The sequence below is a fragment of the Dendropsophus ebraccatus genome, chromosome 12 (genome assembly GCF_027789765.1).
Source record: "Dendropsophus ebraccatus isolate aDenEbr1 chromosome 12, aDenEbr1.pat, whole genome shotgun sequence".
Classification (NCBI taxonomy): domain Eukaryota; kingdom Metazoa; phylum Chordata; class Amphibia; order Anura; family Hylidae; genus Dendropsophus; species Dendropsophus ebraccatus.
In genome coordinates, this window is record NC_091465.1 from 46,726,228 (window position 1) to 46,748,571 (window position 22,344).

General features: G+C 42.7%; 1 protein-coding gene across 1 annotated transcript; it reads right to left on the reverse strand.

Annotated features, from left to right (window-relative positions):
* Window positions 1-4,012: 4,012 nt before the first annotated feature.
* Window positions 4,013-18,229, reverse strand: LOC138769025 (sulfotransferase 2B1-like). Its single transcript, XM_069947183.1, has 6 exons — window positions 18,094-18,229; window positions 16,360-16,568; window positions 14,816-14,942; window positions 12,220-12,314; window positions 8,462-8,642; window positions 4,013-4,198 (listed from the first exon to the last, which is right to left on the reverse strand). The coding sequence occupies exons 1-6, from the start codon at window positions 18,227-18,229 to the stop codon at window positions 4,089-4,091; spliced, it is 858 nt and encodes a 285-aa protein (XP_069803284.1). The 3' UTR covers window positions 4,013-4,088.
* Between the last annotated feature and the right edge of the window lie 4,115 nt (window positions 18,230-22,344).

The following is a 22,344-nucleotide window of genomic DNA, read 5'->3' on the forward strand; positions in this document are numbered from 1 at the left end:
GAGTTGTCAACAGATCTACAGGAGAAGGTAGTTGAACTGTATGAAACAGGAAATGGGGTACGAAAAGATATTCAAGGAATTGATAATGCCAGTCAGCAGTGTTCAAACTGTGATTAACAAATGGAAAATCTGTGCAAACCAAACCACGCTCAGGTAGACCAACAAAGATTTCGGCCACAACTGGCAGGAAAATTGTTCAGGATGCAAAGAAAAACCCAACTGGAATACCGGACTTCAGTGCAATACAAGTTAAAGGAGTAGTCCGGTGAAAATTTTCTCTATCGGTCCCTGCCGCCTCTCTCCCACTGATCAATTACTGCAGTGGCAGCATGGGGAGGGAGGGAGGCACATGAGCGGGCACAGGTCAGCATGGGGAGGAAGGCACATGAGCAGGCAGCAGGGGGAGGAAGGGAGGCACATGAGCAGGCAGCACGGGGAGGGAGGGAGGCACATGAGCGGGCACAGGTCAGCATGGGGAGGAAGGCACATGAGCAGGCAGCAGGGGGAGGAAGGGAGGCACAAGAGCGGGCAGCACGGGGAGGGAGGGAGGCACATGAGCGGGCACAGGGACGGGGATGATTGCACTACTTATACTTCTGCATAGACTTGTGCATTTCCCATAATTAGTGTACATTAGGAATTTGTTTAACTTTGCTTATCTAATAACATATTAAAAAATAGATTTTGCCTGGAGTTGTTCTTTAATAGCAGCTGCTGAAGAAACTCTTAGTAAGTAGGAGATATATGTTAGTAGTGTATACCGCCAGTGGAAGGCTAGAACACTGTGTGGGAAATCAATGCTCACATCTGATCAAATGTTTTAGTGTTATATAATAAATTAAAGGGGTTATCCAGCGCTACAAAAACATGGCCACTTTCCCCCTACTGTTGTCTCCAGATTGGGTGGGGTTTTGAAACTCAGTTCCATTGAAGTAAATGGAGCTTAATTGCAAACCACACCTGAACTGGAGACAACAGTAGGGGGGAAAGTGGCCATGTTTTTGTAGTGCTGGATAACCCCTTCAACATTTTGCAGATTCTGGCCATGTTCCCACACACTATTTTTGGTCAGTATTTTGCAACCAAAACCAGAAGTGAATTGAAAACACAGAAAGGCTATGTTCTCACAATGTTAAAATTTAGTGGATGGCCGCCATTTAAGGGTTGTTTTAAAATAACGGCAATCAGCAGCCGTCCACTAAATTTCAACACTGTGTGAACATAGCCTTTCTGTGTTTTCAATCCACTTCTGGTTTTGATAAAATAGTGACCAAAATACTGAGCAAAAATACTGTGTCGAAAAATAGCCTAAACTGTTGAATTAAATGCATTTAAATGTGAACTTTTGTGATTTATTAATTTTTTTATGTATAGCTATACAATCTATAGTGATGTCACACAAGTATAATCCTAGTCATCTGTGGAACTTACCTTTCACTTCTCACATGTTGGAATGTCTATACACTAACAAATACTGATCTCTTATTCATTTGGTATTTCATTCCGTATAGCCCTCTTGTGTTGTCTCTATAATGGCACCAAGTTGGGAACAGATGAGAATAACACATGACTGCTATATTACACTGCACAGAGACTAGCTTGTTATCTGTACTCATGGAGATAGTTCTGGCCTTAGGTTAGATGACATCCTTTATTATTTTTTTTTTTTTTTGGCACCCCGGCTATTTACTGTCACACCTGTATTGTATGCATCACTTGGGCTCCTACAACAGTTGTCTCCTCTAGGGGTTGGCGTCTTGTTCAGCACAGCACTGAGAAGCTCATGGTGATTGGGGTTGGTTGTCCAATAAGTGAACCATCTCTAACTAAGGTCTTATTCCCACGTACCGTATTTTACTGCCCCTACAGGTGAGGAAGCCCTGTAATGGACTGTTTCCCCGATCGGCATGATCAATATTATGCTGGGAGGGGGGAAACTTTTGGAATCTCTGTGGCTCTGGCATTACAGAGAGAGATAAGCAAACTTTTTAAAAGTTTGGTTCGACAGGTTAGCGAATTTTTAAGTTTGGCATAAAGTTCAGGTTAATCCAAACCATGCTTAAACAATATACAAACACATGCTTTTTTATGGCAAAACTTTTTTCAATGTACCATTGATTTGAATGGGAGAACCAGTGTGGAGTGTTTCTACTTACAGAAAAGTGATGTGAACATCAGTAGGGAACTGTGTCTCTATCCCTGTTTTTTTGCCCCCAGGGAGCTGTGTCTCTGCCCCTGAAGAAAAGTAAAGCTAGAGTAGAGAAAAGCATGTGTAAGGGTGTTGTCTAAGCCTATCCATCGTTCTTCACAAGATAGGCTTTCTCAGAGGACACGCTAAGTTCCTACCTCTTGACACAAATGGAACATGTGGCAGCTGGCCTGGTCAGGTCAGGTTCACACTCAGGATGGGAACACGCAGGAATACAGGAACCAACTGGGAGTGCAGGAACACCAGGACACAGAAACACCACAGCAGGAACAAGGGAACTAGGATGGTGAGTGCAGGAACACCATAGAAGGGTAATGTGGGTACAGAAGGCTCTTGCAATAGCAGACCTAGCAGGACCAAAGGACCTTGATGCTCAAGCAGGGCACATGTGCAGGAAGCTACCTAAGCCATGGGGGAAGGGATAATTAGGCAATGAGCCTTTAAATCTGGGAAGGCTGTGCATGCACCCCCTCTAGTAGCCATATCTATACTGCATAAAGAGAGAGGACACATGCTGTTCCGTCTGCCAGGCACATTACCTGCCTGCACTCTGTCTTGCTTCTCCGGCTCCTGAGTCAATGACAGCGTTCAGCCAATCAGTACGTTGCAGCGGGACAGTGCACCGATGAAGTCTTGAGGATGGAATGTGTGGGGACTTAGCTCCAGCCACCCCTTTAGGAGCTACCTTTTTGCTTTTTATTTTGGGCCATTTTTGCACTCTTATAGATATAGACAAATATATATATATATATATATATATATATATATATATTTATTTTTTTTTTTTCTCTATGTGCTTAAATTCAGTCATATTGTATTTAGTATTTCATATTGCACAATTAGTTTGTTGTGATGCATATTGACTTGTTTGTTGATGGGATGGTTTGGTGTACATTGAGCCTTACTAGGCTCTGTGCAAGTATTTCTGTATGCAACTAAGGAGTGGATCCGTAAAAAGTGGCCTAGCCAGTTTCCAGACCTGAACTCAATAGAACATCTTTAAGATGAGTTGAAACTCTATGTTGCTAAGCAGGAGCCCAGAAACCTGAAAGATCTGGAGTGTATCAGCAGTGTATCAAATATAAATTTTCCCCACTGTTAGTGAAGATAACACCTTGTCTTTAATTTGTGCTGCTAATGCTGTAGGTGCCAGGGTCAGATAAGTGTCTCACAACTGTAAATGAAGAATATTTTATTTGGATTAGATCACATGTACCTATTATAAATATTAAAGGGGTAGTGCGGCAGTAAATAATTATTCACAGAATAACACACATTACAAAGTTATACAACTTTGTAATGTATGTTATGTCTGTGAATGGCCCCCTTCCCCGTGTATGTTATGTCTGTGAATGGCCCCCTTCCCCGCATCCCCACCCGTGAACCCGGAAGTGTGGTGCGCTATACATACCTGATCCGTGTTGCGCCCGTCCGCCATCTTGTGCCACGACGTCATCTTCGGGCAGCCGGCCGAACATCTCCGACAGTCCCGCGTGCCGGCCGCCCTCTTCAGCGTCATCAGATGCTCAGCCGCGATTGGCTGAGCACAGTCAATCCAGTCAAGCCAGAGGGCGGCCGGCACTCAGGACGGCCGGAAGGATTCGGCCCGTCCGTCCGAAGATGACATCACTGACTGAACATCGGAGACGAGTCGGCACAAGACAGGTATGTATAGCGCACCACACTTCCGGGTACACAGGGGCTGGTGGGACACGGGGAAGGGGGCCATTCACAGACATAACATACATTACAAAGTTGTATAACTTTGTAATGTGTGTTCTTCTGTGAATAATTCTTTACCGCCGCACTACCCCTTTAACTATAAAAGACTCAACTGGTGAGAATATATATTCAATCCCACAACTGAAAAATGTCAAAATTAATCCCAGGAAAAGGACATATTTAGATATTTCATGTTCTCCTCATAAACTTCATCAAAATGCTCAATCTGGGCTTCAGTAAAATGATTCTTCCAATCTCCAGTGATGCCTACAAGAAAAGTTAAATACAGTTAAAAAAAAACTATATAAAAGTCAGTCTAGCAATGCTAAATGTTTAGCAATGGGCTGGGTGTCAGTAGCACTGGCAACTTTTTGTTCTGCATTGGCTGCCCTGCAAACAGCGAAACTATTAGCCAGCCTCCCCATGTACTGTGTGCTCTTATAAGAATATATCTTCCTTATAAGAATATATAGTACTGGGGGGGGGGGCACCCAGGGCGCTTCATGGGAGGTGGGGGCCGGCTGCTTTGAGCAGCCGGCATCTCACCGTTAATGACAGGCTGCAGCGATCACGCTGCAGTGTGTCATTAACTCCTTAAGCGTCGCGATTGCGGCGCTGCATTTAAGTGTAATTGACAGGGGGAGTCATCTGTCACTTACCAATCGGGTCCCGATCGTTAAAATGGACCGCCGGAGGTCTCTCACCTGCCTCCATGCGGTCCGATCGGCGATCTGCTCACGGAGCCTGCACAGGCAGGCTCAATGAGCAGATCGCCTATCACACTGATCAATGCTATGCCTATGGCATAGCAGTAATGAGTGTGAATAATGACACAAGTGTATGTAAAAGTCCCCTAAAGGGACTTAAAATGTGTAAAAAAAAAAGTAAAAAAACATTATTACACTACCCCAAAGCCCCTTCCCACAATAAAAGTTCAAATCACCCCCCTTTCCCATTATATAAATAAAACATGTAAAAATAAATGAATAAATAAACATATAATATACCGTAGCGTGCGTAATTGTCCGATCTATTAAAATATAACAAGTGTCATTGCGAACGGTAAACAGCGTAGATAAAAAAAAAAAGAGGGAAAAAAGTGAGCGGATAACAGACTTTATGTTACATTATATATATAAAAAAGTGATCAAAACGTCTGATCTTCACAAATATGGTATTAATAAAAACTAGAGATCATGGCGGAAAAAATGACACCCCATACAGCCCCATAGGTGAAAAAATAAAACCGTTATAAGGGTCACAATAGGCCCATTTTATTAATATTTAATTGCCAGAAAAAAGAATTTCATTAAAAAAGATATATATAACATTAGAGAATCTGTGTAAACCTGCATATGGTTGTGTTCGGACTGACCTATAGAGTAATAGTATCATGTCGCTTTTACCATATAGTGCATTACGTAGACACAGGAACCCCCCAAAAGTTACCATATTGCATTCTTTTTTATATCTTCATAAATAATAACTTTGGAATTCCGTCATACATGTTATGGTAAAATGAAAGACACCATTACAAAGTACAACTATTCCTGTAACAAACAAGCCATTACATGGCCTTGTAGATAGAAAACTGCTAAGTGCTAGAGCTCTTAGAAGGGGAGGAGGGAAAAACGAAAGCGCAAAGATCAAAATTTACGTGGTCCACTGGGTCATTTTGGGCCTGGTCCTCAAAGGGTTAAAGGGGTTATCCAGCGAAAATCTTTTTCTTTTAACTTAACTGATATCAGAAAGTTATATAGTTTTGTAATTTACTTCTATTAAAAAATCTCAAGTCTTCCCATATTTATCAGCTGCTGTATGTCATGCAGGAAATGTTTTATTTTCAGTCTTACACAGTGCTCTCTGCTGACATCTCTGGTCGAGACAGGAACTGTCCAGAGAAGGAGAGGTTTTCTATGGGGATTCATATAAAAAAGACAAATTTCCTTTCTCGGACAGAGATGTTAGCAGAGAGCACTGTGTCAGACTGAAAATAAAACAACATTTCCTGCAGGACATACAGCAGCTGATAAATATGAAAAGACTTGAGATTTTTTAATAGAAGTAAATTACAAATCTATATAACTTTCTGATATCAGCTGATTTGAAAGAAAAAGATTTTTGCTGGATAACCCCTTTAAACATCCCTGCAATTCCTGACACTAAAATTGGTGGCAGTAAAAACTACATTTATATACATTTATTTTAATGAAGTTATATTACAATATAGTATAAGGGTGCGTTCACACCTACAGGATCTGCAGCAGATCTGCAGCAGATTTAATGCTGTGTTCAGTTATTTAAATGAAATCTGCTGCAGAAAATCAGCTGCAGATCCTGTAGGTGTGAACGCACCTAAAAGCACTCACTAGAGTACTCCTTTACCTTTTTAAACCCCATCATATAGCTTGCATCCTAATAGAGCTCTGAGAGGGTAGACAACCAAAATTGGTACTTTGCATTTTTGGCTTAAAAATGCTACGGCCAGATTAAATGAAATGCAATATCCTTATGTTTTTTGGTTTGGTGGTTTTTAAGGACATTTTAGTGTTTTTCGGGTCATTGGCCATTTTGTTAAATCACAGCAGGATATGTGTTTGGCTTTTTTTTTTTTTTATAAATGTTGATGTTTTTCCCCTACAGACTTCTATAGAGAGGTGAAACGCTAGAAAAAAAACGCCATGTCTATAGGCATATTGACATTTTTCTCATAATTTTTAAATATAAACCCTGGAATTACATGATAATAAATCACAACTTGTACTGAAAAAAATCAAGTCATCAAACACCAAAGATAAAAATGCCTGTATTTATTTACACTAAAATGAGAAAATGACAAAAAAGAATGCCAAAAGTATGACAAATTGCCAGCAGTTTTTAGGGCATTTTTGTGGCCTTTTTTTCAGCCCCCCCAAAAATATGCAAAGTTTGTGCAATGTTTGTGTCTGAGGAAAGCCTTAGGGTGAATAATTTACCTGATAAAGTTTTGCTATTGTTAGAATATACACTGCTCAAAAAATAAAGGGAACACTGAAACAACACATCCTAGATCCAGGGCCGATTCTGGGGTTTCTGCCGCCTGAGGCAAACCTCAGGCGGCCGCCCCGAGTGATGGCCGGCATCCCCCCCGCAACCCGTCCCCCCCCCCCCCGCAGCCAGCCGCTCACCTGTCCCACGCCGCAGCCGGCCCGCGCTCTCCGCTGTCTCCACATCCCGTCAGGTCCCGCGATGTCACCCTGCAGCTGTCACAGACCTCCAGGCTGTGGTGAGTGAGTGGGGTGATCGGGTCGCGCAGGGCGGCCCCGTGCGACCCGATCACCCCAGCGCGTCCCCCACCGACCCCGGGCACTCACCACAGCCTGGAGGTCCGTGACAGCTGCAAGGTGACATCGCGGGACCTGACGGGATGTGGAGAGCGCAGGCGACGGGACAGGTGAGCGGCCGCTGTCATTTTTGTTAAGTGATACTTAACAAAAATGACAGCAGGGGGGACATAATGCCGCCCCCTGCCGGACCGCAAAATCTGCAGCCTGAGGCGGAAGGCTCATTCCGCCTCATGGCAGAAGCGGGCCTGCCTAGATCTGAAAGAGTGAAAAATTCTCAGTGAATACTTTGTTCTGTACAAAGTTGAATGTGCTGAAAACAAAATCTCAAAAACCATCAATGAAAATCAAATGTATTAACCAATGGAGGGCAAAATTAAAGTATAAAAAGGATCTCATCTCGGTACCTAATGGCAGTCAGGCTACCTCTGGCGAGCACTTGGAGCACATGTTGCAGGTAGCAGAACGTTCTCCGCAGTGTATCCAGACTCTCTTACGTCTGTCACATGTGCTCAGTGTAAACCTGCTATCATCTGTGAAAAGCACAGGGCGCTGATGTCAAATCTGCCAATCTTGGTGTTCTCTGGTAAATGCCAATCGCCCTGTATGGTGTTGCCCTGTAAGCACAACACCAACTAGACCAATTAGACCTTCATGGAGTCTGTTTCTGACAGTTTGAGCAGACACATGGATATTAGTGGCCTGCTGGAGGTCATTTTACAGGGCTCTGACACAAAGATGGAGGTAGCGGTCCTGCTGCTGGGTTTTTGCCTTCCAACAGCCTTCTCCATGTCTCCTGGTGTACTGCCTTGTCTCCTGGTATCTGCTCCATGCTCTGGACACTACGCTGAATGACACAGATAACCTTCTTGCCACAGCTCGCATCAATGTGCCATCCTGGATGAGCTGCACTACCTGAGCATCTTTATAGGGGTTGTCCTGCTATTTGCCTATCATTTCTACCTGTTAATTGTTCCATTTGCACAAAAGCAGGAGAAATTGATTCACCATCAGTGTTGCTTCATAACTGGACATGGTAATTTTCAAGGTGCAATTGACTTGGAGTTATAGTGTGTTGTTTAAGTGTTCCTTTTAGTTATTTATTTTTTAGCAGTGTACAATTCATCTAATTTATGCAAAGAAAATTTTTGAGAACAGCAGAATAAATATCTTTAAACTGAATGCATAAAAACTGTACAATTTTTACCTTTACGCATAAAAGACCCTTTTGTTTGATCCATAAAGTCCTGAGGGATCAATGTGTAATTGGACATTTTGTTTTCTTTCATGACATTGAAAGATGAATGTTTTACAACTAAATCAATCTGTGAGTCGTCTAAGTCCTTTCCGAGAAATTCACAGATCTTTATCACACTATTCCGAAGATCCTGGAGAAAAAAAAAACATTTTAGCATTTTATTGATGCTGCCCCCAAGGAAAAAATTTTAAACTTCATCTAAATTGTCTTAGGGTACAAACCCACACACCGTATATGCAGCGTATTTACTACTGCGATACGCAGCAAATACGCAGCAAATACGCAGCAGATTAGATCTAAATAACTGAACACAGCATCAAATCTTCACCTTCACATCTGCTGCGTATTTGCTGCGTTTTTGCTGCGTATTTGCTGCGTATACGGTGTGTGGGTTTATACCCTTAAAGAGTATTATAGATTAATTTTTCTTATCCCCTAAACACAGAATTTTGAAATTGCAGGTGGTCTGACTGCAGAGGCCATTGTGATCTTCCAAATAGGATCCCGACTTGTTTGTTTTTTGGAGTGACAGGTTGGCACATGCACCATTTCATTATTTATTCTCTATTGAGCTGTTAGGGATAGTTGAGCTCTTTTGGCAGCCCCACTGAAAGTGATCGGTACAGGAGCGCATGTGCTAACCCGTAGCTCTATTCTAAACCAACTAGTTTGGGCTCCATTCAGGCAACTTCCTGGCGACTGCCTTTAGTACAGAGAGTATAAGAGGCATTTCCAGGCTCCTGAAGTGCAGAAAGCTGTATAACACGGTTTACAGCTGGATATATAAAAGGTACTATGTGTCTCCTTGATCTAGCAGATATCTAACAGTGTCAGCTGTTTGGAACATGAATTACAGCTGACAGATTCCCTTTAAAGGGGTACTCCAGGCAAAATTTATTTTTAATATGTTATTATAAAATAAAAGTTATACAAATCCCTAATATACACTATTTATGGGAAATGCACATAAGGTGCTATTTTCCCTCAACTTAGGAGATCAGGAAGGCTCACTTCCTGTAAAAAAAAAAAGGTGATGTCACGTCTCAAGTGCCGGGTCCAGCAGGGGGTGCATGTATATATCTATATAGATGTATCTCCCTCTCTGTGCTGGCTGATACTGACCCCGCTGTGGAGGCCCCTCCCCCCAACTAGCTCACTCTGCCGCCTGGTCAGCGTCCCCCCAACTAGCTCTGAGCCCACCCGTCCTGTGCAGGAGCGCTCACCCGCCGCTCGTTCCTGGCAGGGAGAGCTCCTGTACCTGCCCATCCAGCCGCCCGTGCTCTGATCCACCCGGTCCCTTGCAGGAGCGCTCACCTGCCGCCCGGTCGCGGTGCTGTGAGCGTTCCTGCACCTCCGTATGCATCAACCTGTCCCCTCTCAGACACCCACGGAGCAGGAGCGGGCGTCCGGGTGAGCGCTGAGGCACAGTGGCTTCGCTTCAGGTGAGTGCTCCTGCAAGGGACCGGGCGGAACAGAGCACGGGCAGCTGGATGGGCAGGTACAGGAGCGCTCCCTGCCAGGAACAAGCGGCGGGTGAGCGCTTTTGCACAGGACGGGTGGGCTCAGAGCTAGTTGGGGGAACGCTGACCGGGCGGCAGGGTAAGCTAGTTGTTGGGAGGGGCCTCCACAGCGGGGTCAGTATTAGCCAGCACAGAGAGGGAGATACACACAGAGGGAGATACATCTATATAGATGCATACATGCGCCCCCTGCTGGACCTGACACTTGAGACGTGACGTCACCTTTTTTTTACAGGAAGTCAGCCTGCCTGATCTCCTAAGTTGAGGGAAAATAGCACCATATGTGCATTTCCCATAATTAGTGTATATTAGGGATTTGTATAACTTTTCTTTTGTAATAACATATTAAAAATAAATTTTGCCCGGAGTACCCCTTTAAGGCAAAGTACTGGGAAATTTAGTGTCTTTGTAAAGGTTATATGTACACAACCCGACACAATGCTGACTGCTGGTAAAAAGAAACAAGAAAGAATTAAAGGAGAAGTCCGGTGGATTATAAAATCCGTCAGCCGTCAGGTGCAGGGGAAAACTGATTACAAGTACTAACTTACCGCTCCTAGTGCCCGCGGTGAGTGGCAGGACCCACCATATGGAGCTGACACATCACAACACAGCTGATGGAGTGGCGGCTCAGTCAGTCAGTGACTGGGGCGGAAAGCCGCTTCAGTCACTGATTGGCTGATTGACCAGTCCATCAGCCGAGACAGGCCTTTTCCCCTGAGTTGTAACGTCATTACAATTGGGGGGAAATGCCTCCCTGCGGGCGTCCCGCAGCTAGTCCTGCCGCTCACAGCAGGCACGGGGAGAGGTAAGTTGGCTGCAGGATTTTATAATCCGCCGGACTTCTCCTTTACATAAATATAGAGCAGGACAATGTATCAGTCTGCACAAAGGTAGTGATGTAAAGTTCCCTGCAGACTAAGCATTACTATCATGACATGAAAAACACTTATGCATATGTCAAAGTCCGCACATTCACTTATTTACTTTCTAACTAGTGCTGCATCTTCTGGGGAACTTTGCCCTTACACTTCTTTATTTACATATAGATTTTTTCTAGAATACACATTTTACATACACAAGTTACAACAATGCCTAAATCTATTTCAGAACACAACAGTCACTGAGCTCAAGGAGATCAGCAAAAAGATCTATTTCAGGTCTACACAGTTAATAAGAAAGTTGCACTATTAGGCTAGGTTCACACTATGTAAAACAACGGCCGTATTTCATAACAACGGCCGTTGTTTTTACATATTGTGAACCTAGCCTTAAATAGTACATGGGTAATAGAGATGAGCGAACCAGGTTCGGGTTCGAGTCCATCCAAACCCGAACGATCGGCATTTGATTAGCGGTGGCTGCTGAAGTTGGATAAAACTCTAAGGTTGTCTGCAAAACATGGATACAGCCAATGACTATATCCATGATTTCCACATAGCCTTAGGGCTTTATCCAACTTCAGCAGCCACCGCTAATTAAATGCCGAAAGTTCGGGTTCTAATGGACTCGAGGGGTTTTCCACAGGATAGGGAACAAGTAAGAGATCGTGGGGGTCTGACCTCTGTACCCTCCGGCGATCTCCAGATCGGCCCTGGCTCCTTTGTTTTGAATACAGCCACAGGTTGCACATGACCCGTGGATCTATTCATTCTCGATGGATCCGCAGAAAGAGACAAGTGCTGTACTCGTCTCTTTCTGGTGGCTCCATTAATTCTTTATGGAGCTTCCAGAGGGAGCCAAATACAGCACTCGGCTTTTTCTGGCAAGCTCCATAGAGAAACAATAGAGCTGTAGGTATCCTATTTGTCCCCTGTTCTATAAATAGGGGACAAGTTAGTTTTAAGTGGAAAACCCATTTAAATTCAGCACTTTTATGCTGCCTGAACCACACGCTATCAAGGAGATCCCTGGTGATTTCTCCCTGTTCTCCCCACTAGCCCTAATAAATCTCTTCCTCTTTGATAATAGGTTAAAATCTATCAAGGCCTGTGGGGAAGGTAGAAGCTGCCGGGGCCACCTGGATTACTTAGGATTACAGGCAGCATAAAAGTAAACACAGGTTTCCTTTAAATCATGCAGTTAAAATTGAGTAAATGAAGGGGAGAGAGCCGCGGTATGGGAGATACAGCATTCATATAATTATTATTATTATTATCATCATCATCATTATTATTATTTCTTTACCTTACAAAGCTCCTCATATGTAATGAAAAAAAAGTTGCTATTGTCCTTCATTTGCATCCATCCTTTCACATGGTCAAACCAGGAGTTATAAAGAACTATAAGAATAAGTGAAACAGAAAATAGTTAAATATCTGAACATGATAAATTATAAGGCTATGTTCACATAACGTCTTTTTTTGGCCATATTTCAGCTGTATTAGACTGCACATTAGACTGTAATTTGCATGCTACAGCTGTGTTTTTGCTTTAAAATGACGATCATCCAGAAAGACGACCGTAAAACAGCCAAAAAAGACATTAGGGAAGGTTTAAAGTGGTGTAAAGTAGAATTGTCTTAGTTGCCCCTAGCAACCAATCAGATTCCATTTTCATTCCTCTCAGACTCTTTGGTTGCTAGGGGCAACTAAGACAATTCTACTTTACATCAGTTTGATAAATCTCCCCCAATGTGTGAACATTGTATAAAATAGTTCTAGTAGAAATCCGCCATAGGGCCTTATACATAAAAAAAAAAAAAAAAAGGTTTTAACATCTGCTTCGCAAATGTTTCAAATTTTTTCCTCCCAAAGTGAAATGAAAAAGTGAGTCTTACAAAGTTGAAGCAGCCGGCACCCCCTTTTCAGACCTACTAAATATGAAGCAGTTTAACCCTCTCCCTACTGACGTTCATCCATGAGATCCATTCCTCTCTTGTAACATTGTTGGGGCTGGGGGGACAATGCACTGCCAGCACTGTCCTCAGTCTTGGTGGTGCCACCGACCTCACTGCGCCTACACCTTTGGGACAGTGGACAGTGCTTGCAGTGCATATTGATTGCAAACTGTAACAAGACAAATGAACCCCTTCCTGACCTATTTGTTGCCTATTTGTTGTTCTATTGCTTTACCTGATTGTCGTCCGTAATGGTGCGTTTACACAGAGAGATTTATTTGACAGATTTTTGAAGCCAAAGCCAGGAATGGATTTGAAAAGAGGATAGATCCCAGTCTTTCCTTTATGACCTGTTCTCTGTTTATAGTCTGTCCCTGGCTTTGGCTTCAAAGATCTGTCAGATAAATCTCTCTGAATAATTTGCTACTAAACCTCTAAGTCCTATACATTCTTAAATGTAAAAGCAACTTTATCAAATAATGCCCAACATTATGCCCACTTTTTGGTTCTAAATATCTTTTTTCTATTTCACTCCTAGGTGCTTCTTATCGTCAGGTCTTAAAAAGCCAAAAATAAAGAAAAGCATAGTCTGCTGGCCTTTCTTTACAGAGATATTCCCCTTGAAATGCAACACTGCTCGGCATAATGTGTTGTGATTGAAACCAAAGGGCTACTTATGCTACTGTCAGAGGGTTTTGTTATCTAGAAAAATGCCCAACAGGAAAAACAAGGAAAATAATCCAAACACCAATATATAGAAGGTTAACAAATAGAGATGAGCGAACCGGGTTCGGGTTCGAGTCCATCTGAACCCGAACGTTCGGCTTTTGATTAGCGGTGGCTGCTGAACTTGGATAAAGCTCTAAGGTTGTCTGGAAAACATGGATACAGCCAATGACTATATCCATGTTTTCCACATAGCCATAGGGCTTTATCCAAGTTCAGCAGCCACCGCTAATCAAATGCCAAAAGTTCGGGTTCGGATCGACTCGAGCATGCTCGAGGTTCGCTCATCTCTATTAACAAACGAACAAAGGTTAGTGAGTGAACATCCCGATGTTCAGTTCGGATCCCGAACACGAGAATAAAAAAAATTATTGTGATTGGTTTGTGTTCGTCGAACATTAACAAACAAATAATGAACGTACAGTAGAAGCGTACAGTAGAAGCGTACGTTTCGGTCTTCGCACATGCACAAATCGTAAATTATGCAGTTGTGTACGTTCAAATATGTTAGAAAATAATCATTATAACCATTCCGATCATCGAACAAAGGCATACACAAACAATTAGCGTCAAGTTCATACGAACTTGTTCGCTCAACACTACTCTTTCTATGGGCAGGTTCCAATAACAACTACTAATCTATCTAATGAGCCTGAATATACCATGAGGTACATTGCTTTTTTTTTTTTTTTACATTAGCTGATCAGCACCGTCATGGGGATCCTGGTGGTGCGGTCCTCTGATGTGGAGAGATATCTCCTATATTTCCCCTGGTTTGGGGTAAGAAGCCTTGTTGTACACTGCCTCTACTTAAGTCAGCTGCTGCTAGGTCCACTTTAAAGCTATGCAATTTACGCTATAAGGCCCAGTTCACACTGAGCAAAAACTTCGGAAGTCCGCGGTGGACCTCTCCGCTGCGGAATCCCGCCGTGCTCAGTGTCCTGCAGTATCTCTATGGGAGGGTGCCCACAACTCCGCCCCCGCCACTCCCTACTCGAAGAATAGACATGTCCGCTGCCGACTTCTGCCATTTTTGCTCAGTGTGAACTGAGGCTAATGTACACCAATTTCTAGCACAAATTATAGCAAATCTGTTATGTAGTAATCTCTGTCTGCTTGTGCTTATCCTGCCCGCTGTTTTACGTAAGACATGCATGCACCAATTTGTACCAGAACAATGCCAAAAAGCTGTTAATAAATCTCCTCCTATGTACTCACCATTGCCTTGCAAAAAGTCTTCAAAAAATTCTGGAAAGGTTTTGGGATCTTTATAGAGAGAGAGCATTTTGGAAAAGTAAAATAAAGACACTAGGATATCCTTAGGGTTTCTCATAACATAGATAATCTATAGAATAAAATATAACATGTGAATATATATTAGTTCTTTATACTGGATTATTTCTTGATCATTAATGTTAAATGTGTACCTGTCAAATTTATGCCAGAAGTTTATATCAGTGGGTGCTAAACAATATGGTGGGAGTGTAAAATGGCACATGGAGTCAAAGTCTCCTGGAGGAGTCTACAAAAGCAGATCAGATCTGCAAGGGCACTCGGACTACTTCTCTCCAGTAATTAGGGGTATTAAAAGTTGTCCAGTCACAGTGTTTAAAGTATACCTTTCATTTGTAAAAACTTTTGACATGTGATAGATGTCAAAAGTTCTGATCAGTCCAGGTATGAGTGCTCAGACCCATACTGATTGTATGAATGAGCAGGAAAGGTCCACTCCTGCTGTGTCAGAAAAAAAAGAATTGGGCTCATAATGTAAGTCTATGGAGCCCGACTCGCTTTCTTGATGAAATGCTCCCAAACTTAACTGCTCTTACTCACCAAGTACCTCTGAGTATTTTAAATTGTCCCCTGTCTTTTTAGCTGCTGCCGTTCCTGAGTTACAACTTTTTCTAAAAGCCTGTCTATATCCAAGATGGCGCCAGCCAGGAAACAACATTTCCCATCATGCAGTGCTTCTCCCTGATTGGTCCCCTTAGATTTATTTCCTGCCCACTGATTTCATTACTATTGCATAGTAAACACAGAACTGTTTTTTTCACTGATTTTGCATCACCTCACCTCAGTATGTATTCCATACTAACTAATGATGTAACAGAGCTGATCAACACATGATGTAGCAAAGCTGATCTGCACATCCTGTAGCAGAGCTGATCCCCCCATAATGCAGCAAACCTAATGCGCATATGATGTAGTGGAGATGATGATGCACATGTGAGGAAGCAGAGCTGATGCGCACATGATGTAGTAGAGCTGATCCCCACATGGTGTAGCAGAGCTGATGCGCACATGGTGTAGCAGAGCTTATGCACACATGATGTAGAAGAGCTGATGCACACATGATGTAGAAGAGCTGATGCACACATGATGTAGTAGAGCTGATCCCTACACAATGTAGCAGAGCTGATCCCCACATGATGTAGCAGAGCTGATGCGCACATGGCGTAGCAGAGCTGATGCACACATGATGTAGTAGAGCTGATGCACACATGATGTAGTAGAGCTGATGCACACATGATGTAGTAGAGCTGATTCCTACACAATGTAGCAGAGCTGATCCCACATGATGTAGCAGAGCTGATCCCACATGATGTAGCAAAACAGTCGTTGCGGCAGCAGCAGCGCCGGAGAGAGCCGGAGCGGGCATCTGTTTACTGTGGGGGGGCAAGTTATGGTTATGTTTCTAACCTGCTAATAGTTTACCTTTAAAAAAACAACTTTTTTTTTTCATTTTGAATAATTTAACATACCTTAGCTTTGGATTTGAAGAATGACTTAGCAAAAATATGAAATGGTAAGTGAGAAGTAAGCACTCTTGGACAAAGAACATCTTTGATCTGTGACTGTCCTTCTATGGTTTCATACCATGGAGATCGGAGCCAAATAGGAACATTGTTGCACCAGGTAGGGTCACCTTTTGTCCTCAGTAAACTTAAAATCTCTATCATCCAGTTTGTGCCTGCAAAGTCAAAATGACAACCAATTTCCCTTTGATAGCATAAGGAACATATAGAGTGCCTCCACTCAATCTCAGCACTTTGCTATAGTAGTGAGCAAAGAAACACAGATAGGAGCACTCTTCTTGCTACAACCAATGGTGATTTATTCAGCCGGCTAGCTGGTCATCGGATGCAGACAGATAACAGGCAACAGCTGTTTCGCACGGCGCAGCGTGCTTTGTCACAGCCACAACGTCATCACGTATACCTCCCCCTTATATACACATCACACTAAATATTCATTACCATAAAAACATTACATATATTTACAGTTGAGAGATAATGCTTCATTCTTGCCATCTGCAAAATATGGTACCATATTTTCATGTTTTGTTCATACTGTTACCAGCAGGTGCCATGTATTGAGGATCGATCATTTAATCCAAGTGGGCCTAATGCATCCATTCTCAGAATTAATTCTGTTTCCTTCTGCAACAATTGGGTCCGTCTATCCCCCCCTGCTGGTGAATTCTGCAATCTCAGCAATCCCATAAAACGCAGGTCTGAACTGTTACCACCGTGGGCCGAGCGTACATGTTCGATCAATTTCGGGCACCCTTTGCCTGTCCTTATCGATCGAACATGTTCCGCAAATCTCACATACATCGGGCGTACAGTTTTCCCTATGTAGTAGAAGCCACAGCTACAGATAATGACGTAGACTACAAAAGGGGTTTTACAGGTTATAAAGTCACGCACCTTCAACCTATTGCCCCCTAACTGCACTTCCTGTACATTATTTAGTTGTGAACAATAACTGCAACGGCCATACTTGTAATTACCTTGCATATCTTTTGTTCGTCCCAACCACATGCGTTTTTTCCTCCGCTTTCTCCTCTAATCTTCCTCTAACAATTTCATCTCGGAGATTTTTACAGCGCCGGAAAGCAACTATAGGACGTGTGTCAGTTAACTCTTTCAAGGTAGACTCACCCTCAAGAACATGCCAGTGTTTAAAGATTGCTGCCTTAATCACATTATCCATAGGTCCATGACCAAATGTGAACACGAACCTATCTGATTTTTTACGTCCACTAGATCTCCGGATCAACTCATTGCGATCTAGATTACGGGGACTCTCCAGGGCTTCTCTCACTTCCTTTTGTGGATAGCCTCTCTTATACAAGCGTTCACACAGCTCACGGGATTGTTGCTCAAATAAATCCGCTGTATTGTTAATGCGGCATAGCCGCACGAATTGTCCATAAGGCACTGCTCGTTTAACATGTACTGGGTGATCGCTTGTATAATTGAGTAACATGTTAGTGTAGCCGTCGGTTTTCAATAACCGCTTGTCTAAATACTGCCATCTACCACCTGCAAATGTACATCTAAGAAATCCAACTGATCTCCACCGAAGTGGGAGGTGAACCTTTCCTATAGACTGTTACTATAAGTGGTCTGGATCTTAAGAAAAAATATTAGCTATAAACCCATCACAAAGCAAAAAAAGGGTCAATGTGGAAAAACCTCTGAAAGCTTTACCTGACTTAGGATAAGTTACAATATATACATCATCATCAAGAACTTGAAATTCATTTTCTGCAAAGGTGAGAGTCTCGTCAGTATATGAACCATGGGAAAAGTTTACTCCTTTGTATTTGAAGTACTCAAATGACATTTCTAGAAAACAAGAAAAAAGTTAAAATGTAACTTTTAGCATTGTGTCTAATAAAATTCCTTGTTAACCAGACATAAAGATAATAAATGGGAAATCTAAATTTATTCCTACAGGTAACAAAATAAACAATTAAAATCAAACTCCACATGGCTTACAACTGAGGTTAAAAGGGCTATAAATGACAAAAAGGGCATTAAATATAACTTAATATAATATAACTTGTAAAAAGGCAATAAAAGCAGCAACAATTTACAACGAAAGGCAGGTGGCCAAAGACAGCAAAAGAACCCCCACAAATTCATCAAATATATAAATGCAAAAAAACCAAGGTCAGAGCATGTAGGACCCCTAAAAAATGAGAGTTAATAACTGGGGATGAGGAAATAGCTGAGAATGGGTTTTTCAGCTCTGTATATACAAAAGCAGAGGATAGGCAGCACGGTGGGTCAGTAGTTAGCACTGTAGCCTTGCAGCGCTGGGGTCCTGGGTTTAAATCCCACCAAGGGCAACATCTGCAAAGAGTTTGTACGTTCTCTCTGTGTTTGCGTGGATTTCCTCCGGGTACTCCGGTTTCCTCCCACACCCAAAAACATACAGATAGGTGAAGTGCTGCGGAATCTGTGTGCGCTATACAAATAAAAAAAATATATTAATATTAATAGAGGTGGTCGGGGTCAATGCTGTTGGCTGTGGACATCACCCTTGTCTGTCCCTCACCCTTCTCTTTAAAGGACTGTTACAGTTTAATGCTATTCACTGTATAATGAAAAGTTATGCAATTTTAATATATATACTTTCTATATAATTTTCTCATGTCTTTAAAGGTCTCTGCTTAGGCCGTGTTTCCACATATGCACACAGAATGCAATCTAATGGTCCCTTTAGACACACAGATTTCTCGGCCGTGGGGGCCTCAAACCAGCTCCAATCAGCGAGATCGGTGGCTCATTAGCTGTGCTTTCACATGGCATGAGAAATCGAACAGACGGGCTGTATAAACACTCCTTGTACCATTCACGTAGCCCTGTGCTGTTTACAGCATGGCTGGTAAGTAGACTGGTAGACTGCTTGTGATCCGGTATCATGCTCTCTGGTACAACGGCTGTATATTCAGGCCCTGAAGACGGCCTGAAGTTACAGCATCGCCGGAGGACTGGAGAACCAGATTCCAGAACGCAGGCATCGGGGCTGGTAAGTATAGACTGCTCGTGATCTGGAAATTGACAGCATGGACATATACATATCCCAGAACCCAATATATACAAATCTGTGCTGTCAGTGTCCCTTTATCTTTCCCGGTCTTTGCTTTTACTTTTACACAGGGCGATTATTGGATGCAGGAGTGTTTCTAGTGACACTCCTGATCAATAATCACCCAGTGTAAAAGGCCCTTAATGCAGTCACAAAAGCAAGTTGTTAGGATTATCAGCAACATTGCACAGCTATTGGGGAGAACGGGAAGGCATGGTTTCCATAGAGATCCTTATTTGATCAGAATTTAATTGTTTTACATCAAAGTCATAAATGTGTGTGCGCCTACCACTTGACACAGCTGCATATGACCACTTCATGGACCCCAATCAAGAAAAAAAATTCTTCTCTATGAACTTGGGGTCTCCCTGTTCTCCATGTATACAGTACACCAAGTACAGGGGCGTTATTGTATGTGCAATCTCTTATAAGCTATAACTGTAGCACTACTGTGGGCACTGGCATATGAGATAATGACACATGACAAGCATGTGACAAGTGTAAATGCATATTCTTTCATCTGGCCAGAATGGAGATCTAGGCCACTAGCAGAAGCCTGGACGCCTCTTTACATGACAGAAAGAGCACAAATCCTCACAAACACATAGGAATGTTTAGTATTCCAGCTATTTTATTCCAAGTATAAGACCTTCTAGGCACAGACCCTGCTCCTGGACAGCTTCTCTGATTCACTCAATCGCTTCAACATTGATTCTAATTCACAAATAAAAAAATAAAAGGCAATGTACCTTTAAGTGAAGTGGTTGGCTCTCAGAACTGAACAGAAAGCACGGTTTTCAAAAGAAGTCCTTTTGCAGTGTCAGGGGGCAGAGCCTATAGTTTTCCCAGGATCCTTACTTGTCTCTCATATAGCAATAAAAGGGAGGTTACAACTGAGAGCAGTTCTATAGTCAAGGACCTGAGGTTATCTTGTTTTACTTCGACTTCTATTCCTGGTTCGTAAAAGCATTCTTACTATTGTAAGTTCACTTTAACATTGACATTTACAGTATTGTGCAAAAGTTTAAGGCTGATCTTGAAAAAAAAGTTGCAAAGTAAAAGTCCTATTAGATGAAGTGATTTTTGATGATTAATGATAAAAACGAGATTGTTTATTGTTAAAATTGTCATTCACCATATTACACAGAACGATAGTTGTTAGTTACTACAATCGTTTACCCTATCTGATCCCAGCAAAAGAAGGAACGATGTGGAATAATGGAGCGTTTACACAGGCAGATTTATCTGACAGATTCTGGAAGCTAAAGCCAGGAATGGATTTGAAAAGAGGAGAAATCTCAGTCTTTCCTTTATGACCTGTTCCCTGTTTATAGTCTGTTCCTGGCTTTGGCTTCAAAAATCTGTCAGATAAATCTTCCTGTGTAAATGCACCATAACAGTGAACGAATTCGGAATTACAGCAAATGATTAACAATTATTTTTGGCTGCAGTGAGTTAAAAGGCAGCCGGCTGGTGAGCGGATTGCAGAGATAACTAAGCGCTTCACTTCATTATTACTGTAAATTGACTAATCTCTAAATAGAGATGAGAATAGTTAAAGGGGTACTCCAGCGGGGGGCATTTTTTCCCTGGGACCGGGGAGGAGGTGGCTGAGGGAAACGACGTCCACTCACCTCCCCAGTTCCAGCGGCGGGTCCCACATCGCGGCGCTCCGGTCCCCAGTTCCCAGCCACTTCTTGGTGTCTGACATGGGCCCGAGACGTGACATCTCAGGTCCGCTCAGCCAGCCAGTAACGGAGGTCGGGATCCGTTTCAAGTCCGCTCAGATCCTGCCTCTGTCACTGACTGACGTATCGTCTCGGGCCCGCGTCAGACACCAGGAAGCGGGCGGGAACTGGGGACCGGAGCGCCACGATGCGGGACCCGCCGCTGGAACTGGGGAGGTGAGTGGACGTCCTTTCCCTCAGCCACCTCCTCCCTGGTCCCAGGGAAAAAATGCCCCCCCGCTGGAGTACCCCTTTAAGGAGTTATCCAGCGCTACAAAAACATGGCCATTTTTCGACCTCTTTTGTCTCCAGTTCAGGTGTGGTTTGCAGCTAAGCCCCATTTACTTCAATGGAACAGAGTTTGAAACCCCACCTGTCCCTCTTTTCCAATTACATGTCCCTCTTTTTTACCTTGATTTAGATTTGCATTAATGAACCTTTAATGTTGCTCTAGAAAGTGTCTGGTTTCTTACTGTATAATAGACCCAAACTTGCATATTATCATATGGTGCAAGCTGGATCCTAAAAATTGTTATATTCACATGAATCATGTGACATTATGATTCATGATTCTATGGCCCCATACACACATCTGTAGGTGTTTCTGATTCATTTGGGGACATGATCCATGCTAAAACAATGCAGTGGGTACCTGCAAATGCAGACAGGAACTGAAACACATTTGTAAATAACAATCTAATAGAGATACAGCTACCGTTACTACTACCACCATGCGGCTTGGATCCGGGACCAAGTATTACACTTGAATGGAGCATTCAGAAAAACAGTAGTGCTCACTTACTAGAGTTGCAGTAATGCGTACACACAGTCTCAAATGAAGAAAAAATGTAAGGGCACTCACCGGTCCGTGCTGTAATCTTTACTATGTTGAAAAATGCTGTTCACATCAGGACATTGCAGGCGGCTAGGACACTGCATACCTTCAGCAGAAAGCTGTTTTGCGTTTCCACGCTTCGACAGTACACGCCCCGTCCTCCGCGTCATAGGTATATACACCTTTGTCAATGACGCGTAGGGAGTATATGACACGTATATGTTAAAAACACTACTTGTTATCACTACATAATGTGTTCAGAGAAACATTCCTAGATCTATGTGATCATTGAATCCTATATA

Bases quoted from the DNA above. Each gene is read 5' to 3' on its own strand.
- LOC138769025 (XM_069947183.1), bottom strand. From the start codon at position 18,229: ATGTCATTTGAGTACTTCAAATACAAAGGAGTAAACTTTTCCCATGGT. The intron at 16,569-18,093 runs GTAAAGCTTTCA...TTGACTTTGCAG, and splicing joins TGTAACTTATCCTAAGTCAG to GCACAAACTGGATGATAGAG. The intron at 14,943-16,359 runs GTATGTTAAATT...TTTATTCTATAG, and splicing joins TCTTCAAATCCAAAGCTAAG to ATTATCTATGTTATGAGAAA.